The 16,931-nt window shown below is 59.9% G+C and overlaps 3 protein-coding genes across 3 annotated transcripts in view; 2 read left to right on the plus strand and 1 right to left on the minus strand.

Annotated features, from left to right (window-relative positions):
- The window catches only part of TPCN1 (two pore segment channel 1), a 228,889-nt gene that overhangs the window by 55,249 nt on the left and 156,709 nt on the right, over positions 1-16,931 (plus strand). The window lies entirely within an intron of this gene.
- SDSL (serine dehydratase like) lies at positions 93-3,567 on the plus strand. Its single transcript, XM_054289015.1, has 9 exons — positions 93-103; positions 668-821; positions 1,096-1,290; positions 1,392-1,431; positions 1,522-1,661; positions 1,898-1,986; positions 2,367-2,594; positions 2,672-2,796; positions 3,300-3,567. The coding sequence occupies exons 3-9, from the start codon at positions 1,114-1,116 to the stop codon at positions 3,491-3,493; spliced, it is 993 nt and encodes a 330-aa protein (XP_054144990.1). The 5' UTR covers positions 93-103; positions 668-821; positions 1,096-1,113; the 3' UTR covers positions 3,494-3,567.
- LHX5 (LIM homeobox 5) lies at positions 7,312-13,223 on the minus strand. Its single transcript, XM_054289014.1, has 5 exons — positions 13,051-13,223; positions 11,209-11,432; positions 9,841-10,118; positions 8,623-8,788; positions 7,312-7,679 (listed from the first exon to the last, which is right to left on the minus strand). Exons 1-5 carry the CDS (start codon positions 13,221-13,223, stop codon positions 7,312-7,314), a joined length of 1,209 nt encoding a protein of 402 aa, XP_054144989.1.

Below are 16,931 nucleotides of genomic sequence, written 5' to 3' on the forward strand. Positions count from 1 at the left end.
CCTGCGGCTGCGGGGCTGCGGGCCAGGCCTGGCGCTTCCTCCAGATCCCACCCTCCTCCTCCTCCCTGCCTGCTGTGCACAGAACCAGCCCCTCCGAGCAGAGGTAGGACTTTTACCGGGGCTGGGTGACAAGGAGGGGTCCCAGAGGGAGGGAGGGGGCTCTGCATGCTCTGCCTGGGGGCTGCTGGGCCTTGGGTCTGGGCCAGCCCTGCCTGGGTCACTCGGGACAGCCCCTCCCCAAGGGATCTTTGCCCCTGGGGTGCCCACATGGCCAGCTGGGGCAGGGGGCTCATCCCGGGGGTCTCACCCAGCTGGAGATGGGAACCTGGGAGAGGATTGAAGGGCTGCCATGGGGTGGGGCTTGGCAGGGTGAGCAGAGGGGTGTGATGGCTGTTTGGAGGCAATCAGAGCTGTTTTGGCTGGAGTTTGGGGTGTGCAGGCTGCCCTGGCTACACCAGGGCAAAAATCCTAAAGTCTGCTGGTACGTGTTTTAGTCCAGATCAGATAATACCCAGTGCAAACCCTTGAGGGCCCCCAAACTCATTTGTGAGCTGCCTCTCCTCTTCCCCCATCTCCTGGGAGCCCACATCCCGTCCCGGGGCATGTGAGAGCTGGCAGGGCCACACGTGTTTGTCCCCGCGGGTCACCGGCTGTAAAACCCGCCCAGGGCTGAGCAAACAGCGAACACCAGGGCAATGTCCGGGCTCTGCCCCCTGCCTGACTGAGCACGGCGACCCGGGGACACCGGCACGGCCCCTCAGACGTCACCTGTCCCTCTGTGTGTGGGTGAGGACAAGCAGGGACATCTCCCGGGACAGCAGGTAACCCCAGCCTGGGGACATCCCCTGGGACAGCAGGTAACCCCAGCCTGGGGACAGCCCATGGGACAGCAGGTAACCCCAGCCTGGGGACAGGCCAAGCTGTGCACCTGGGGACACCGGGGCTGGGGACACCGCCAGGGTGCAGGAGGGGGTGGCACAGCCTGTGCTGGGATCCTTCAGGGAGAGCTGTTGCATCCTAGAGACGGGAGGGGACACTGGGGACAGCCCTGTCCTTATCGGAGCAGCTGGTGACTCCACCGCCTGTCCCTGGCAGGACATCCCCCGCCAGGCCATGGCAGCCCAGCCGGCCGGGGGCCAGAAGCCCCAGAAGCCCTTCCACATCGTCACACCCGTCCTGGAGAGCCTGTCCCTCTCCAAGGCCGCGGGCACCAAGGTCTTCATGAAGATGGAGAACGTCCAGCCCTCGGGATCCTTCAAGATCCGGGGCATCGGGCACCTGTGCCAGGCTGTGAGTGTGGGCACGGGGTGTGCGGGGGGTGCTGCTGCCCTCGCGGGGGGCACAGTGCGGGCACACAGCCGCCCCCTCCCCTGTTTGTCTGCTCCTTTCAGGCTGCCAGGAAGGGCTGCCGCCACTTCGTCTGCTCCTCAGGTAACGCCGCCCCGAGCTGGGGACGCTCCTGGGGGATGTGGGGATGTCCGGGGGGGCCGAGCCGCGGCTGAGTCCCCTCCCTTTGGGCAGGAGGGAACGCGGGGCTGGCGGCGGCGTTGGCGGCGCGGGAGCTGGCCATGCCCATCACCGTGGTGGTGCCCAGCAGCAGTGGCCCCACCGCCGTGCGCAAGCTGCAGGAACTGGGCGCCACCGTCGAGGTCTACGGCAAGGTACCCCCAAAAACGGGGTCTGGGGGGGTCCAGAGAGGGCTGAGCCTGAGCTCAGCTGCTCATTGGTGCGAACCCCATCCCGAAATGCCCCCCCCCTGCATCCCCAGCATCGCAGCAGGGTCACCCTGGGAGCCCTCACCCGTTCTGGTGTCCCCCAGCCCCGCAGGGACAAGGGGCCCATCCCGGGGTTGTGAGGGCTCTGTGGAGCCCAGCTGAGCCCCCCTTGCCCTCACCAGGTGTGGGATGATGCCAACAGCAGAGCCCAGGAGCTGGCTAAGACAGAGGGCTGGGTCATCATCCCCCCCTTCGACCACCCCTTGGTGTGGTGAGTGCTGCCAGGGCTCAGCTCCTGTCCCTGTCCCCATTCCCAGGACCCAGGGGAGCCCCTGGGCTGCATCCTCAGCTCCTGTCCCCATCCCCGGGGAGCCCCCGGGCTGCATCCTCAGCTCCTGTCCCCATCCCCGGGACCCAGGGGAACCCCCGGGCTGCATCTTCAGCTCCTGTCCCTGTCCCCATCCCCGGGGAGTCCCCAGGCTGCATCCCCAGCTCCTGTCCCCATCCCCGGGGAGTCCCTGGGATGCATCCTCAGCTCCTGTCCCCATCCCGGGACCCAGGGGAGCCCCCGGGCTGCATCCCCAGCTCCTGTCCCCATCCCGGGACCCAGGGGAGCCCCCGGGCTGCATCCTCCCGTCCCTGCCCCTGCAGGGAGGGTCACGCCAGCCTGGTCCGGGAGCTGAAGGACTCTCTGGAGGACAAGCCAGGCGCCATCGTGGTGGCGGTGGGTGGCGGGGGGCTGCTGGCCGGGGTGGTGGCCGGCCTGCAGCAGGTGGGCTGGCAGGATGTCCCCGTCATCGCCGCCGAGACGCTGGGCGCTCACAGCTTCCACGAGGCGCTCAAGGCCGGCCGGCTCGTCACCCTGCCCGACATCACCAGGTGAGCAGCCGGGCGCGCAGGGAGCTGGCAGGGCTCGGCGGTGTCCTCGCCCTGACCGCATTGTCCCTGTGTCCCAGCGTGGCCACCTGCCTGGGAGCCAAGACGGTGGCGGCGCGAGCGCTGGAATGTGCCCGGGAGTGCCAGGTGATCTCGCAGGTGGTGCAGGACGAGGAGGCCGTGAGGGCTGTGCAGCAGTTCCTGGGTGAGCCGGGTGACAGGGACAGCACCGGGGCCAGGGTGACAGGGACACTGCCGGAGCCTGGGGGTGCTGGATTCGGGGTGACAGGGATACAGCCGGGGTCAGGGTGACAAGGACACCTCTGGGCACTGGGGTGAGGGTGACAGGGACACCACCGGGGTCGGGAGTGACAGGGACAGCGCCGGAGTTGGGGTCAGGGTGACAGGGACACTGCCGGGCACTGGGGACACTGGGGTCAGGGTGACGGGGACATCACCGGGCGCTGGGGTGAGGGTGACAGGGACACTGCTGGGGGTTGGGGTTGGGGTGACAGGGACACCGCCGGACACTGGATCAGGGTGACAGGGACACAACTGGGGTTGGGGTGACAGGGTCACTGCCAGGGTCCGGGTGACAGGGACACTGCCGGGGTCAGGGTGACAGGGACACCGCCGGGCGCTGGGGCCGCCGTGTGCCGGGCGAGCTGTCCCTCGCTGTGTGCCCCATGTCCCGCTGTGTCCCCGCAGACGAGGAGCGGGCGCTGGTGGAGCCGGCGTGCGGAGCCCCCCTGGCCGTGCTGTACTCGGGGCGGCTGCAGCGGCTGCAGAGCGAGGGGCGGCTGCCGAGCCCGCTGCGCCCCGTGCTGCTCGTGGTGTGCGGCGGCAGCAACATCCACACGGGCCGGCTGCGGGCCCTGCAGAGCCAGCTGGGGCTGCACTGACACCGGGCAGAGCCCGCCTGGAGCGCCCGGCTCGCTTTCCTTCCCAAAGAACAGAAATAAAGCCTGGGGACGCGGGGCTCCTCATGCAGCTTTTTGCAGCAAGCGGCGCTCATGCAGGAAGGGGGAAACTGAGGCACGGGGGTGGTGCCTGTGCTGAGGGGGGACTGGAGCACCCCACACGTCCCATTTTTCCCCTGGGACGTGCCAGGTATTCCCCTGTGTCCCTTTCTCCTCCCTCCCCAGGCTGCAGCTCCCCTCCTCAATTAGCAAACGCTCCCTCTCTGACTAATTACTGTGCTACTGTCTTTATGCATTATTATTGTAATGATTATTAATTATTACAATCCTCTCCCGTTCCTGCCACGTTGGCTGTGGCCAGGCGAGAACAGCGCTCTTGTTAGGGTGATTTATCCACGGGAATCCCCGGCCGGGTTTAACACCCGCGGGCTCCCAGGCGCTCTGACATGCGGAAGGGATATACCCCATCCTAGACCCCCTAAGATCCCCCTTTTTTCCCCCATCTCACTCTTTTATCCGTTCTCCCTTTCCCCCGGGAAAGAGAGAAGGGGATTCTCTCTGTAGCGCTGTGTTTGCATTTGCGCCTTTGCTGTGGCGCCTCCTGGGGTTCTTTTTGTGTCCTCTCAACACATCTCCCCTTTCCTTCCTCCCATTCTGAGTGATTTTGCTCCTGCTGGTGCTCCCCTGCTCTCCGGTTCCCCTGTGCCCTGTGCTTTGGGCAGAGAGAAAAGCATTTTGCTGCCCCCAACCCCTCTCATCCTCCTCCCTTTGCAGCAGGAGGGTGCCAGCCCCAGGAGCAGCTCGCCCACATCCCCCACAAATCCTGACCTGAAGCCCCTCCCTGCCTCAGCCCCTTGCCCTGCACCTTCCCAGGTGCTGGGTGGAGGCCAAACCCCCATAAATCACAGCTCTGCCACTCCATCCTGAGCAATACCTTATGTAAAAAGGTGTTTCCAGGGAGCACCGAAGGCTGGAGAATCCTATTACGAGGCACACTATTAATTATAGGGAGTCAGCCCAACCTACTCGGGCTATTTTTTATCCCGGGTCCAAAACCTGATTACTTTCCACCTTCTGCAGACCTTCCCCCTTCCCCCCCCCAAAAAAAAAAAAAAAAAAAAAGGCAAGAAGGTCAGGAAAAGAGAAAGAAAACAAAATGGAATAGCTTTTAGAAGGAATTTATTCTCATTATTTTGCTTGGTGAGGGGGGTCAGGGGAGTCAGGAGCTCCCCATGGTGATTCCTCAGCACAGAGGGGTCATTGCTGGGGTAGGTACAGGCAGAATGGGGGGTTTGGGGTGACCCAGCAAGGAGATTTCCCTCTCCTTGCCTTCATCTGGGAGCCAGCTGAGGGGTTTGGATGTGCCTGGGACACCCCTAAGGGTGAGCTCTGTCACTCTGCAGCTGGGCACAGGCAGGAATCCTGGGTGCTGCCGCCTTCCTGGCACCTCTGGGGTGATGGGACCCCGGGCTGGGCTCCTGCACCCAGCTCGGAGCTGCAGAGCTGCTCTGTGCCGGGGATTGTTCCTTGGGATCTTCCCTGCTTGGATGGCTGCTCCTGCCGAGTCCCATCCTCTGGGAGCTCGGAGCATCACCCCCATCCCTCCTGCAGCCTCTTCTGTCCAGGTCTCACAGATGGGGTGTCCCAGCAGCCTAAAAACAGCCCTCAGCCCTATGCCTTGAATTCTGAATTCATAATAAAATAATAATAATAATAGTAATAATATCCAGTGTTCACCCAGTGATTGATCATTTTATACTCCTCAAAATGATGCTGTGAGTGGGTTATTTACCAACACATCACCCTGCCCTTATGAAAATTCCCCATTGCCTGCCAGCACTGACAGCCTGGGAGTGCTGGAGCAGCCAGCTGTGCTCCTGCCTCAGTTTCCCCGTTTGGGAAAAGGAAGGAGGTGTTTTTCCTGGGGATGGGGGTGAGGGAACCCCAATGTCTGTGCTGGCCCCAGCTCCTGGCTGAGGGGGCTCGGTGTGGCTCTTTGGCCACCCCGTTATTAATGCCAGTAATGGCACAGGAAGGATAAATTCCAGCACTTGGCTGAACAGAGAAAATATGCAGAGCTGTGGCTGGCTTTCCATAAATCATCGCTGCTCCCTGCTACAACCGAGCCAGGACTTAAAATTCAGGTCAGGAGAGAGGGACTCTGGTAAGCCAGCAAGGGAAGGTAATTTATTCTGTTTATATCGTTTTACTGCAAGACAAGGAGCAGGGGGGGCTGATGGGGGGGGGTGAAAAACTCTGCCATGATTTTGCATTTTAAATATTAGTTCAGAGCTGCAGCCTGCCTGGGACTTTTTATTTTTATATCTTGAGGGATTGAAAGCAGGAGAGAAGGGGAGCGAACCGGGGTGCTGGAGAGGAGATCCCACAGGGAAAATGGGGCAAAAGCTGCTGCTGGCACTGCTGAACCCACACTTGGGGTGTTCCCCCTTGGGGCTGCTCTGGGAGGGTTTTGGGTGCCCCTCGGGAGAAGGAAATTGTGCATTGGGCTGTCTGCTGTGGGAAAGGTGTAATGTGCCCCTTCCCAGTGCCGGGGAGCTGTGGGACTGGGGGGAACTGGGGAGGGATGGGGATGCAGCAGCATCACCTTGTGCAGGTGCACATCCCTCACCCAGGGCAGCGCTGGGGGAGCCCGGCCAGCGTTCCGCGCGGGCTTGCGTTAAAACAAATCCAAATAAAGTAAAATGAAAGGGACCAGGTGACCGAACAGTAGGTAACTAAAAGGTTTTTTATTCACATCGAACAACAAGAGCCATTCACACTAACAGCCTCCGCAAGAGGCAGCGGGGACAGGAAACCCACGACGCTTTCAGAAAACAACTTTTTTTTTTTTCTTTCCCTTTCCATTCTCCTTCCTTTTATTCCCCCCCTCTCTCTATGCTCTCACCCCCCTCCCCGGCGCCATCCCCTCCCTGCCTTCAAAATAGAAAAAATTCGGAGCCTCCGATGACTAAAGTACAATAAATAATCAGTAAACACAAAAACATACTTTATTTGTTTCTCCTTTATACAAAATAAAGAAACTAGAAGCAAAAACTATAATACATCCTTAAATTGGCGGAGCCTCTGGGAATCGTTGGGGCGGGACTCGGCGTCGAGGCTCGGGTGAAATTTCTGCTGCTGTGCTTGGCTTGGTTTAGTTCGGGGGTTTATTGTTTTGTTTGGGGTTTTATTTTGTTGTTGTTGTGTTTTTTCCTGTTTCTGGTGTCTGTTCCACCACGTGGGAGCCCAATCTCAGCCAGTCACTGGGGCCTGGCCCCGCTCAGCCCCATCGTCCCCACCGCTCCAAAATCCGGCTCCAAACCCACCTTCCCCTCGGGGGTGAAACGGGAACAATAAAAACGAGGCCAGGGAGGGGCCACGGGGGGGTTATTCCTGCTATTCCCCATTCCCCCCCTTTCCTGTGGTAGGGGATAATTAAAAAGGACGCTAATGAGCAGGGGCAGCCCTGCCGCAGCCCCTCCCCCGGTGCGGGACCCGTGTCCAGGCGAGTTCAGCTTTGGTCCGAGAGGCGCTGGGCCGGCTCCGGCGGGCTCTGCAGGGCTGGGCACCCCTCACCGCCCCCCGAAAAGCCTCGGGGGGCAGCTGCCGGGAGGGGGGAGGTAGCGGGGTGGCCCCAAGCTCCCGGGGTGCGGGATGGGGAGGGCGGGCGGAGATGCCGCGATGCGCTCGGGCATCGGCGGGGGAGCCGCTGCTGCGGGCGAGGAGGGGACACGCGTGGGCCGGGGGGACCAGGGGGGCTTTTCCCCCTGCACACACGCACACGCGTGCCCGGGCCGGGCCTACCACACCGCCGCCTCGCTGAGCTCCGGGTTGGGGTGCGACAGAGCCCCGCTGTAGCCGCTATTGCTGGACATGGAGAAGGGCGGGCTGGGCCCCCCGCTGAAGACCTCGCCAGGAATGGGGTGCAGCGAGCCCGTCATGCCCGGCTCGGGGCTGGGGGTGTCGGGGTGCGAGATCATATCCGTGTACCTTTGGTTTTCTGAGGAGTGGTGTCCGCTTAGGGGGGGCTCCAAGGGTCCCAGGGGTGTGGAGCCGGGTCCTGAGTTCTGAAGGTAGCTGGAGTCGGCCGGGGACTGGGCTTGGGAGGGCGGCCCGTGGGGGAAAAAGTCATAGTTGCCTCCCGGCCCGTAGTAGTCACCTTGGTAATCTGTGGGGAGGGGGGAAAAGGGATGAATTTGATCTCCTGTGGCTAAAAACCTCCCAAAATCCCGCTGCGCCCCAAACCAGCCCCGTGCTGTCCCCTCCGAAACGCTCTGCTGGCTCCCAAACGGAGACCCCAAGGGCGGGTGGGATTTAAATCCAACCTGAGAGGAATGAGCCCATGCTAAGAGCTGCTGTGCCCATCATCCTGTCTTTGCCCATCCTCTCCTTTACCCTCTCTTTGGAGTGAGGGAGAGCAGCGAATTCGGGCTGGGAGAGGTGAAAGGGGCCGAGAAAATGGGCTCAGTTTAGTGCTTAATTAATGGGGAAAAAATAACGTGCATATATTTATATATATGTATATAAAAAGGGGGATGTGGAAAATATAGATATAAACAGAATGAGCAAAAATAAATATAAAACGGGGAAAATGTATATAATGGGAATATATATATGTATCTTGGGGAAATTATATATAATAGGAAAAAATACATTAATATATATATAATAGGAAAAAATACATTAATATATATATATTAGGAAAAATACATTAAAAAATATATAAAATGTGGAATTAATATATGTGTTTAAGCAGCTTGGAAGGGATCTGGACACTAACTGCAGGGCAACAAGGGGTGCCTGGAAAGCCGCGGGTCAGATCGGAGGCTTTGAAAGCGCAGATTTTAGGGGGGCTCTGCGGGGCCGCCGGGGCAGCGGGGGCGGCCGGCCCGCACTGACCCTCCATATGCTGCGGGCCCGCGAGGTAATTGCAGCAAATGCGGCCTGAAAGGGGGACAAAAGCCCCGCAGCTGGGGCTTTGTTCGCGGGAGAGGGGCCCCGCAATGCCGGGGGGGCGTGGGGGTGCGTGGGGCCGGGCACGCGTGTGAGAGGGGGGAACGGGATGGGAGGAACAAAGGACAGGAGGGGACAGGGCAGGGACGGTCCCTCACCTCCGTAGTAGGTGTAGGGCGTGGAGCCGAGCATCTCGGACTCGTCGAGGCGGCCGCCGAGGGGCCGCATCCTGCGGGGGCTGCGGAAGAACGCGTGCCGGCGGGCGCCCAGCGCGCTCAGCTGCTTCATCCGCCGCTCCTTGGACCGACGGTTCTGGAACCACACCTGAGGCCCGGCTGCGGTCAGTGCCCAGCGCGGGTGGGCGAGCAGGGACCCCTCTGGGTCACCATCTTGCACCCACACGGCTTTTCCAATATCTATTTGTTTGTTTTTTTTTTTTTTTTTTTTAATCAGCACCGACCCCCTTTCCTGCTGCTGCTCAAAAAGTACATGGGGACACTCCTAACAACCAGGTTATTTAAAATCCGGCTCTTCCTTCCCGCAGCTGCACACCCTCAGCCTCCCTGTCCCTGCAGCTGGAAAATGCAGGAGGGGGAAATTTCCCCCATGTGTAAGGGAAAGAAGGGAGGAATCGTGGGAAGGAAAAAAGGGGATCTGGATCGTGGCAGGAGCAGGCGGAAAGCGGGAGCAGGGAGATGAGCACCTGCGGCAGCAGGCAGGGATTCAGAACAGCCCGCGGTGAGGATGGGAATAAAAGGGAAGGCGAGATGTGGCCGCCTCTCCACGGGCATTGCTGCTCCGGAACCGCTCGCCTCAGCAGCCTGGTGGGGCGCCTGGATTATTGTCGGACTCCCCCGGGGACGGGGCAGCGCGGGGGGACGGGCACAGCGCGCTCCCGCGGGACTCGTGCTCCGCTCTGCCGGGAGCCGGGAATCGCAGCTCCGCTGCCGGCAAAGCCGGAGAGTCCTCCCCTATTAATGCCTCTATTAAAGCCCATTAATCCCTACATTTCCGCAGGGATTTTCTTCACGGGGGCAGCGCGGTGAGGAAGTGCGGGCTGCCTGCAGAGCGCGGTGGATGCAAAGCTGGAGCATCCATCTCCCGGCGCGCCGGGGATCCTGCTCGGCCCCGCTTTTCGGGAATGAAACACCTCGTGTTTCATCCCTTCCCACGGCTGGGGGATCCCCGCTCACCCACGAGAGAGTGGGGGGGCTGCAGGGTGGGTTTGAGGTGGCGCTGGAAGGGACAAATGGGGTTGGCCCGTTCCCACTGTCACAAATGGGGTTGGCCCGTTCTCACTCTGGAACCGTCCGGGCTCCCCCCGGGACCCCCTGTGCCCCCCCCCGGGACCCCCCCCGTCGGTCTGTCTGTCCCACCTGGATCACTCTCATGTTGAGGCCGGTCTCCTGGGCCAGCTGCTCCCGGATGTGGCGGGTGGGTTTGGGGGTGGCGGCGAAGGCGGCTTTGAGGGTCTCCAGCTGCTTGGCTTTAATGGTGGTGCGGGGCCCCCTCCGCTTGGTGCCCGAGTTCTGCTCCTCATTCTCGTTGTTGGTGGTCTCCTTGTCCGACGAGGTCGAGTTGTCCGTTTCCTTGGTGTCGTCCTGCATGGGGTCCTGGAGATCCGGGGACAAACTCCTGTCTGTACATGAGGACACTGTAAAGGAGACCCAGAGAGGAAAGGGGGGGTGGATGACTTCGGGGAGACATTGACCCCCCTCTCCTGTCCCCCTCTGCTTGCCCGGAGAGGGGTTGGGGGGTGCTGGAGGGCACAAGGGGTGCAGACAGCCTCTGCCCCCCTAAAGCATCGCCCCCCAACACCACCGGGCACCGCTGCAGCTCTGCGGGGGGAGCTGGGCAGGGGGTGCCCCCCATGCCCGCGCTGCCCCTCTATCCCCGTGCCGGGAAAAACGCAGCCGGGCCCTGTGGGGGTTCGGGGCGCCCCCCGGGTCTCTGTGTCCAGCCTGGCTCACCCCCCCGCCCCCAGGCCCCGTGTTCCCCCCGGGGACCCTCAGCCAGCACCCCCCAAGGCCAAGCTCTACTCGCCTCGCTCACAGCAGCGGCCCCACTGACTGGCGTGGCAGGATCCGGCCCCGGGTGCTGGACGGAGAGAGAGCCCACGGAAGGGGGTGAGCAGGGGCGCCCGGCATGGCTGGGACAGCAGGAGGGGGCCTGGCCCTGCTCTCCTGACGCAGAGACAGCTTCCAAGGAAGTCAAATGGGAGCTTTGCCTCTGGGTGAAAGGAGGCGAAGCATCAGGCCCGCGGCGCGGGGGGAGCGGGCACATTCTCAGGGGGGCTCTGGGGAGGGAGGGAGTGAGTGGGGGGCTCCCGAGGCAGCCCTCGGGGGGGGGGGATCGCGGCTCCCCCCGCCCCGCAGCCCCGCTGGATCGGCAGAGCCGCGGCTGGGGCGGGGAGCGCGCCCCACGCGTGTCCGCGTCCCACGGGGGCGTCACCGAGGGTTCCACCCGCTCCGAGCCTTTCACCCGCATCGCTCCCTCCCCGATGGGCTGCGGGGTGCAGCCCCTCGCCCCACAAATGTAGAGAGCCCAATCCGAACGTCCTGCCCGGCCTGGGGGCGCCTCCACCGGGAGGAACGGGCACTCGGGGCTTGTGCCCGGCGCTCTCGGCGCTGCCCCTGCTGCCGGTACCGGGATTACCGGGGGTCGTGCCGACCCCTCACCCCACACATCCAAACCTCCTGCCCGGCGGCGAGAACGGAGCGCTGGGCGGGCTGAGCCGCTCGTACCTGAGTTGAGGCTGCCTTCCTTCAAACTGGGAGAGTTCAAATAATCCTCTTTGCAAACAAATTTGTTCTCGTCGATGATATAGAGTTCCTCGCCCGTGGAGAGCTGCTTGTTGCACACCATGCAGGTGAAACAGTTCAGGTGGAACACTTTATTCCGGGCTTTCCGGACGAGGTCGCTGGGAGAGATCCCTTGGGAGCAGCCGGCGCATTTGGTACCAAACCTCCTGGGAAGGGGAGAGAAGCGAGAGGAGCTGGAGCCGCGGGCAGGACGGGCTGCGGCGGGGGCTGCGTGTGTGCTCTGCACCGAGCCCCCCTCCCCAAACCCCCGCGGGAGCCCCGCTCCTCCAGCACCGGGGGAATCTCCTCCATTGTCCCCATGGAAGATTTGGGGGAACGGGCGAACCGCACCTGCGGGGCGAGGATGAGGAGAGCCTTCATCCCCGCCAGCCCTGGGGCCGGGCTGCGGGCACAGCGCGGGTTTGGGGTGTCCCCACGCTCGGGGGACACGCACGAACATCCTCGCACGGGTTTGGCCCCAGAAGGGACGGGCGGGAGGGGAGAAGGGCCGGGGGTCCCCCCGCACTCTGCGGGGCAGGATTTCGTTTCAGCCGGTGCCTACCGGGGATCCGGCCTGAAAATCCCCGAAAATGGGGCTGATCACGGCCGGAGAGACGGGAAAAGGAGCGGCGGGTGCGGGGATCAGAACAACGGGCAGCGGAGGAGGGAGCTGCGCTCCCCAAAGCGTCCCATGGCCCCAAATCCCCATCCGCTCCCCAACCCGAGAGGGAGTTTTTTCAGGTCGGGAAGAATGCTTTGTAAATCTCCGGTTTTCCTTTCCTTCCCAGAGCGAGCCTGGGTTTAGGTGTGATTTTGTTGGTTTTTTTTTTTTTTTTTTTCCCTAGGAGATTTTTTTAAAATTAAAAGAAAAATCCAGGAAATCCGAATCCCAAGGGAAAGAAAAAAAGATAAAAAAAGAAGAAAAGAAAAGAAAAAAAAGAGACAAAACCAAACAACCAAAACCTGCCACAAACCCCACAAAACAAAACCCAAATCCCCACCAAAAAATAATAATAATAAAAAGCAACAAGAACAAAACATAAAACCCACAACAAAATAAAACAACTAAATAATTCCAACAAAGCCCCCCAAACCAACCGAACAAACAAAAAGGATAATGATACAAGGAAAATGAAAAAAAACAAACAAACAAAAATTAAAATCAAACACGAAAACAAAAAAACCTCACAGAAACAAAAATTCTGCCGGCAGAAAGGGGAGCAGGGGCTGTCCCCGGGGGCTGCCAGGCCCGGGGTGCCCACGCAGGGCCCCCTGTTCCCCTCGGGCCGCGGCCCCAGCGGTGCCCGTGTCGCTGCCGGCCGTGACGTTGATGTAGTGCCAGCATTAGGAGCCATAAGTCACGGCCCCCCCTTTGCCTCGCCGGCCCCGAATTCCCTCCCGGCCTTATCGCGCTCATTAGGGGCGTTTAAGGTGCGGGATCCCCGGGGAGGGGGATTTGGGCACCGCTTCCAGCGGGGCCTGCGGTGCGGGGGGAGCTGGGGGTGCCAGGCCGGTGCCCGGTGTCACCCCAGTGCCAGACCGGTGCCCGGTGTCACCCCACGCCACGGGACGGGCGGGGGCAGCGGCGGAGATGCGGGGAAAGGTGTGGGGAGATGGGGAGGGGGCGCAGCCTCGCCGCCCCCTCCTCGGGCTGCAGCAGCGGCCGCCGGGTCCCCCCGGGGCTCCCCGGACACAGAGATCCGGGAGGGACCGGAGGGGACCCCCTGAGCTCCCCAAAACTCCCTGAGCTCCTCTCCCTCCGCTGGGGTGGGGGTGAGGACTCACCTGAAAAAGTCATTTTTGCAGTAGAGTTTCCCTTCCCTGGAGAAGCATTTCTCGGTGAGGTTGCACTTGCACTCGCAGCACTGGACGCATTTGATGTGCCATGCCCTGTCCAAGACGTTCAGCAGGAAGCGGTCCAAAATGGGCCTCTCGCAGCCCGCACAATGCACCATCATAACCTCCGCCGGGGGATGGAGACGCTCAAAAGGAGAAGCCAGCCCCGCGCCGGCACACGGCGGCGGCAAAAAAAAAAGGAATAAAAACCAAAAAAACCAAACAACAAAAAAAAATTCCCCCCCCAAAAACCAACCAACCAAACAAAAAAAAAAAAAAAAAAAAAAAAGCGGGGGGAAAGAATGGAAAAATAAAATAAAATAGAAAGAAAAAGGCAGGAAAAAAATTAAAATTAAATGAAATTAAATGAAAAGAAATCAAATAAATTAAAATAAAGGATAATAAAAATAAAATACAAAATAAAAATAAAAAAAAAAACCCCAAAAGAAAATAAAACCCGAACGAAAGAAAACAAAAACTAACAAAATACAGAAGAAGGAACAACAAAAAACTCAGGGGAGGGCAGCGGGGCGGCTGTCAAGTTCTTCCCCCTCTTCTCTCCGGAGCCTCGACGACGGCAGGGAAAAAACGATGCCCCCCCCAAGAATAATCCACACCACCCCCGAGAAATAACAACAACAACAACAACCACAGCACCGAGCAGCCCCCGAAATCGGGCTCGGTGGGTGCGTGCGGAGCGGCCCGGGAGGCGGCGGAGCGGCGGCCGCGCTGCTGCTGGGCTCTGCGGCAGCGGGAGGGGTCCTGCATGAACCCCCCCGAGCAGCCGGCAGCCCCGGTGCCTCGCTGTGCTCCGCCGCCGCCGCGCCGCCACTCTCATGCTGTCCCCATCGCCAGCTTTGTCCCCCGCCTTAGTAATTCGCGCATCCTTATTCAGATTTGGTGACGCCGAGGGCAGCGTCACCCGGGATGCGGCCAATGGTGGGGCGGTAACCATGGTAACCTCTTAATTTATAGCATATCTAAATTGGCTCCAGCCTTGTGCTTGGCACAGAGGGAAAAAAACAACGCGCCTCTATTGTTGAGGGTGGCTTGTACCTGGGCCGCGAAGTGAGTACGCACCTGGCTGGGGGGCCGGGGGGGCAAGGCCGAAAATCCGCTGGCCCGCCGTTTTTTCCTTTAATTTTTATTTTCATTTGCGTTCGTTTCTGTTCAAGGGGTGCTCGGGGAGGAGTTGCGGGGTCCCGAGTTGCTCAGGGCCAGAGCATCACCTGGTTTTGGGGGGTTTATTTCGTTTCGCGCAAGGGGAAGGGAAGCTTTTGTCTGCAAGAGCAACAAGTGGGAGAAAGAAGAGGGGGGGATCGATTTGGGCGGGGGAGGGGATGGGGAGGGGGCCGGGGGCTCCTTCCCGCAGCGGAGCACATGAAAAGTTCCCCCGGAGGTATGCGGCCCCCCCGAGCTCCCCGGCTTTGTCCCCGGGCCCGGCGGGGGAAGCGGGGCCGGGCAGTCCCGGGGGGCGGCGGCCGCGCCCCCTCCCACACTGAGATTTCTCTTTAATTCCAGGTGCGGCGGAGCCGAGACCCCGCGGCAGGGACGGGGCAGCGCCGGGCCCGGCCGGGGCTCGGGGGTTCGGGGGGAAGATCCAGCCTGGGGCCGGGGCAGCGCTGCCTCCCTTCCCCCAGGGTTTGGGGAGGAAAATCCATCCTGGGGCCGGGGCAGCAATGCTCCGTTCCCCGAGGGTTTGGGGAGGAAAATCCATCCTGGGGCAGCTCTGCCTCCGCTCCCTGCCGGTTTGGGGAGGAAAATCCATCCCGGGGCCGGGGCAGCGCTGCTCCGTTCCCCGAAGGTTTCGGGGGAAGATCCAGTCTGGGGCCGGGGCAGCTCTGCCTCCGTTCCCCGCCGGTTTGGGGAGGAAAATCCATCCTGGGGCAGCTCTGCCTCCGCTCCCCGGGGGTTTCGGGTTGGGAAGGAGGAAGAGGAGGAGGAAAGCGGAGGGGCAGGTGAAGGCCGAACATTCCTTCCCATTCCCCTTCATTTTCTATAATCACAATCCTTGTATTTTTATATTAAAAATATATACTTAAAAAAAATATTTTCCCTGCTCCGGCCCGAAATAACCCGTGGCTGTGGAGCCTGCTGGTGCTGGGAAATTCTGCAGGTAATGGCAAAAAAACCCCAAAAATCCCCAAACAACAAAAAGAAAACCCAGAAAAGCCCCATGTCAAAATCTCAACAAATCCTTCATCAGCGGGAAGCGGAGCAGGTTTTGTGTGTAGGGATGTTTGTGGAAAGAGGGAGAATCGAAATGAGAAAATACACACAGAGAGAAGAGATTCGGGGAGGAAAAATAAGAGAGAAGGAAAAGGGAAATAAAAGGAGAAAAAGCGCAGGAGGAAAAGGAGAAAATGTATGCAGGAAAAAAGAGATAGAGAAAGGGAAAGGAAAAGAGAGAGAGAGAATGAGGAAAGATAAATTAACGGAAACGAAAAAGGAAGGAACTAAGAAGAGGCAGAGGAAAACCACAGAAAAAAAGGAAGAAAAAAAAAAAAGAAAGGCAAAGAAGTAAAGAAAGAAGAAATAAATGAACGAAAACAAAATACACAGAAATAAAGAAGGCAAGGAAGAGATGGGGGGAAAATGCAGGAAAAAGAAGGGAAAAGGAAAAATAAACTGAGGAAAGATATAAAAATACAGAAAGAACGGCTAGAATAGAAAAGAATGGAAACCAAAAGGGAAGGGCGAAGGAAAAGCACCAGAGAGAGGGAGCAAGGAAGAAGAAGAGGAAGAAAAGAAAACAAAGAAAGAAGGAAAAAAGCCACGGAAGAGAGAAGAAAGGAAATGAAAACTGCAGCGAGTTTAAAAGAGGAGAAACGAGCAAAAAATCGAAGGCACGGGAAGGAGGAGGAGGAGGAGGGACCGGACTCGGGGCCGATCGCGGCCGCGCTCCCGCGGGCTCTGCCCAAGTTTGCGGCATTCCCTGGGCGCTCCGGGGGAATTTGGGGTGTGCGGGATGTGCGGGTATGTGCGGGGATGAGCAGGATTTGTGGGATGTGCGGGATGCGCGGGATGTGCAGGATGTATAGGATGTACAGGGATGTTCGGGATGTGCGGGGATGTTCGGGATGATCTGGACGTGCAGGGCCCGCTCCCAGCGCATCCTCCAGGATTTCGGGGCAGGATCCCGCACGGCAGCGGGGTCAGGGCATCGGGAGCACCGGGCAGGCCCCGCTCGGGCACGGCGGGGATGTCGAGGGGCTGGAGAGCCGCGGGCACACGCGTGTCCCGGGCAGGGCTGCCAGGGCCGACACCGAGAGCGGAGTGCGGCTGTACCCCATGGATAACCCATGGATAATCTGGGTTTTATGGATTGCCCTGCTGGCTGCGGGAGCGGCACCCGCGCTCTGTTTGTGCCCACGCACCCCCGTGGGTCCCCTCCCCGCCACCCTCTGTCCCCTCCACCCCCACCCGGGGACCCCCACCCCGTCCCCAGCTCCCCGCCGCCTTCTCCGGCTCCTTTTTCGTTTGAAAGCCGAGGAATAGATAAATCCAAGGGGAAAAGCCATCCCGAGCCCCAAGAATCTCCCCCCAGCCACATTCCCCCACGGTAACAGATGGTAATTCAGGGCCCACAAGACCGCCTATATGTAACTAATAAACCTTTTGTGTCTTAACAGGGTAATGCGTGGAGAAGCAGCGTCGCTTATACAAGATGTTGATGGAATTTACTATATTATTAAAGGAAAAAAAAAATCCCCTTTCAAGAATAAAGTGTATCAACTTACAACACAACAGACGGCAGAGGGATAAGTGAAACAGACAAAAGACAAACAAGATAATAATCTGTTTCCAATCAGTTAAGCCCTGTAGAATTT

This window comes from Melozone crissalis, unplaced genomic scaffold (genome assembly GCF_028551555.1).
Source record: "Melozone crissalis strain CALT ecotype California unplaced genomic scaffold, PUWL_Pcris_2 ptg000063l_1, whole genome shotgun sequence".
Lineage (NCBI taxonomy): Eukaryota > Metazoa > Chordata > Aves > Passeriformes > Passerellidae > Melozone > Melozone crissalis.

Coding starts and splice junctions, on each gene's coding strand:
- LHX5 (XM_054289014.1), bottom strand. CDS start 13,223: ATGATGGTGCATTGTGCGGGCTGCGAGAGGCCCATTTTGGACCGCTTC. Junction 10,119..11,208: donor GGAAGGCAGCCTCAACTCAG/GTACGAGCGGCT, acceptor TCTCCTTTACAG/TGTCCTCATGTACAGACAGG. Junction 7,680..8,622: donor GCCCTACACCTACTACGGAG/GTGAGGGACCGT, acceptor CCCTCCCCACAG/ATTACCAAGGTGACTACTAC.
- SDSL (XM_054289015.1), top strand. CDS start 1,114: ATGGCAGCCCAGCCGGCCGGGGGCCAGAAGCCCCAGAAGCCCTTCCAC. Junction 1,432..1,521: donor CCACTTCGTCTGCTCCTCAG/GTAACGCCGCCC, acceptor CCCTTTGGGCAG/GAGGGAACGCGGGGCTGGCG. Junction 2,797..3,299: donor GGCTGTGCAGCAGTTCCTGG/GTGAGCCGGGTG, acceptor GTGTCCCCGCAG/ACGAGGAGCGGGCGCTGGTG.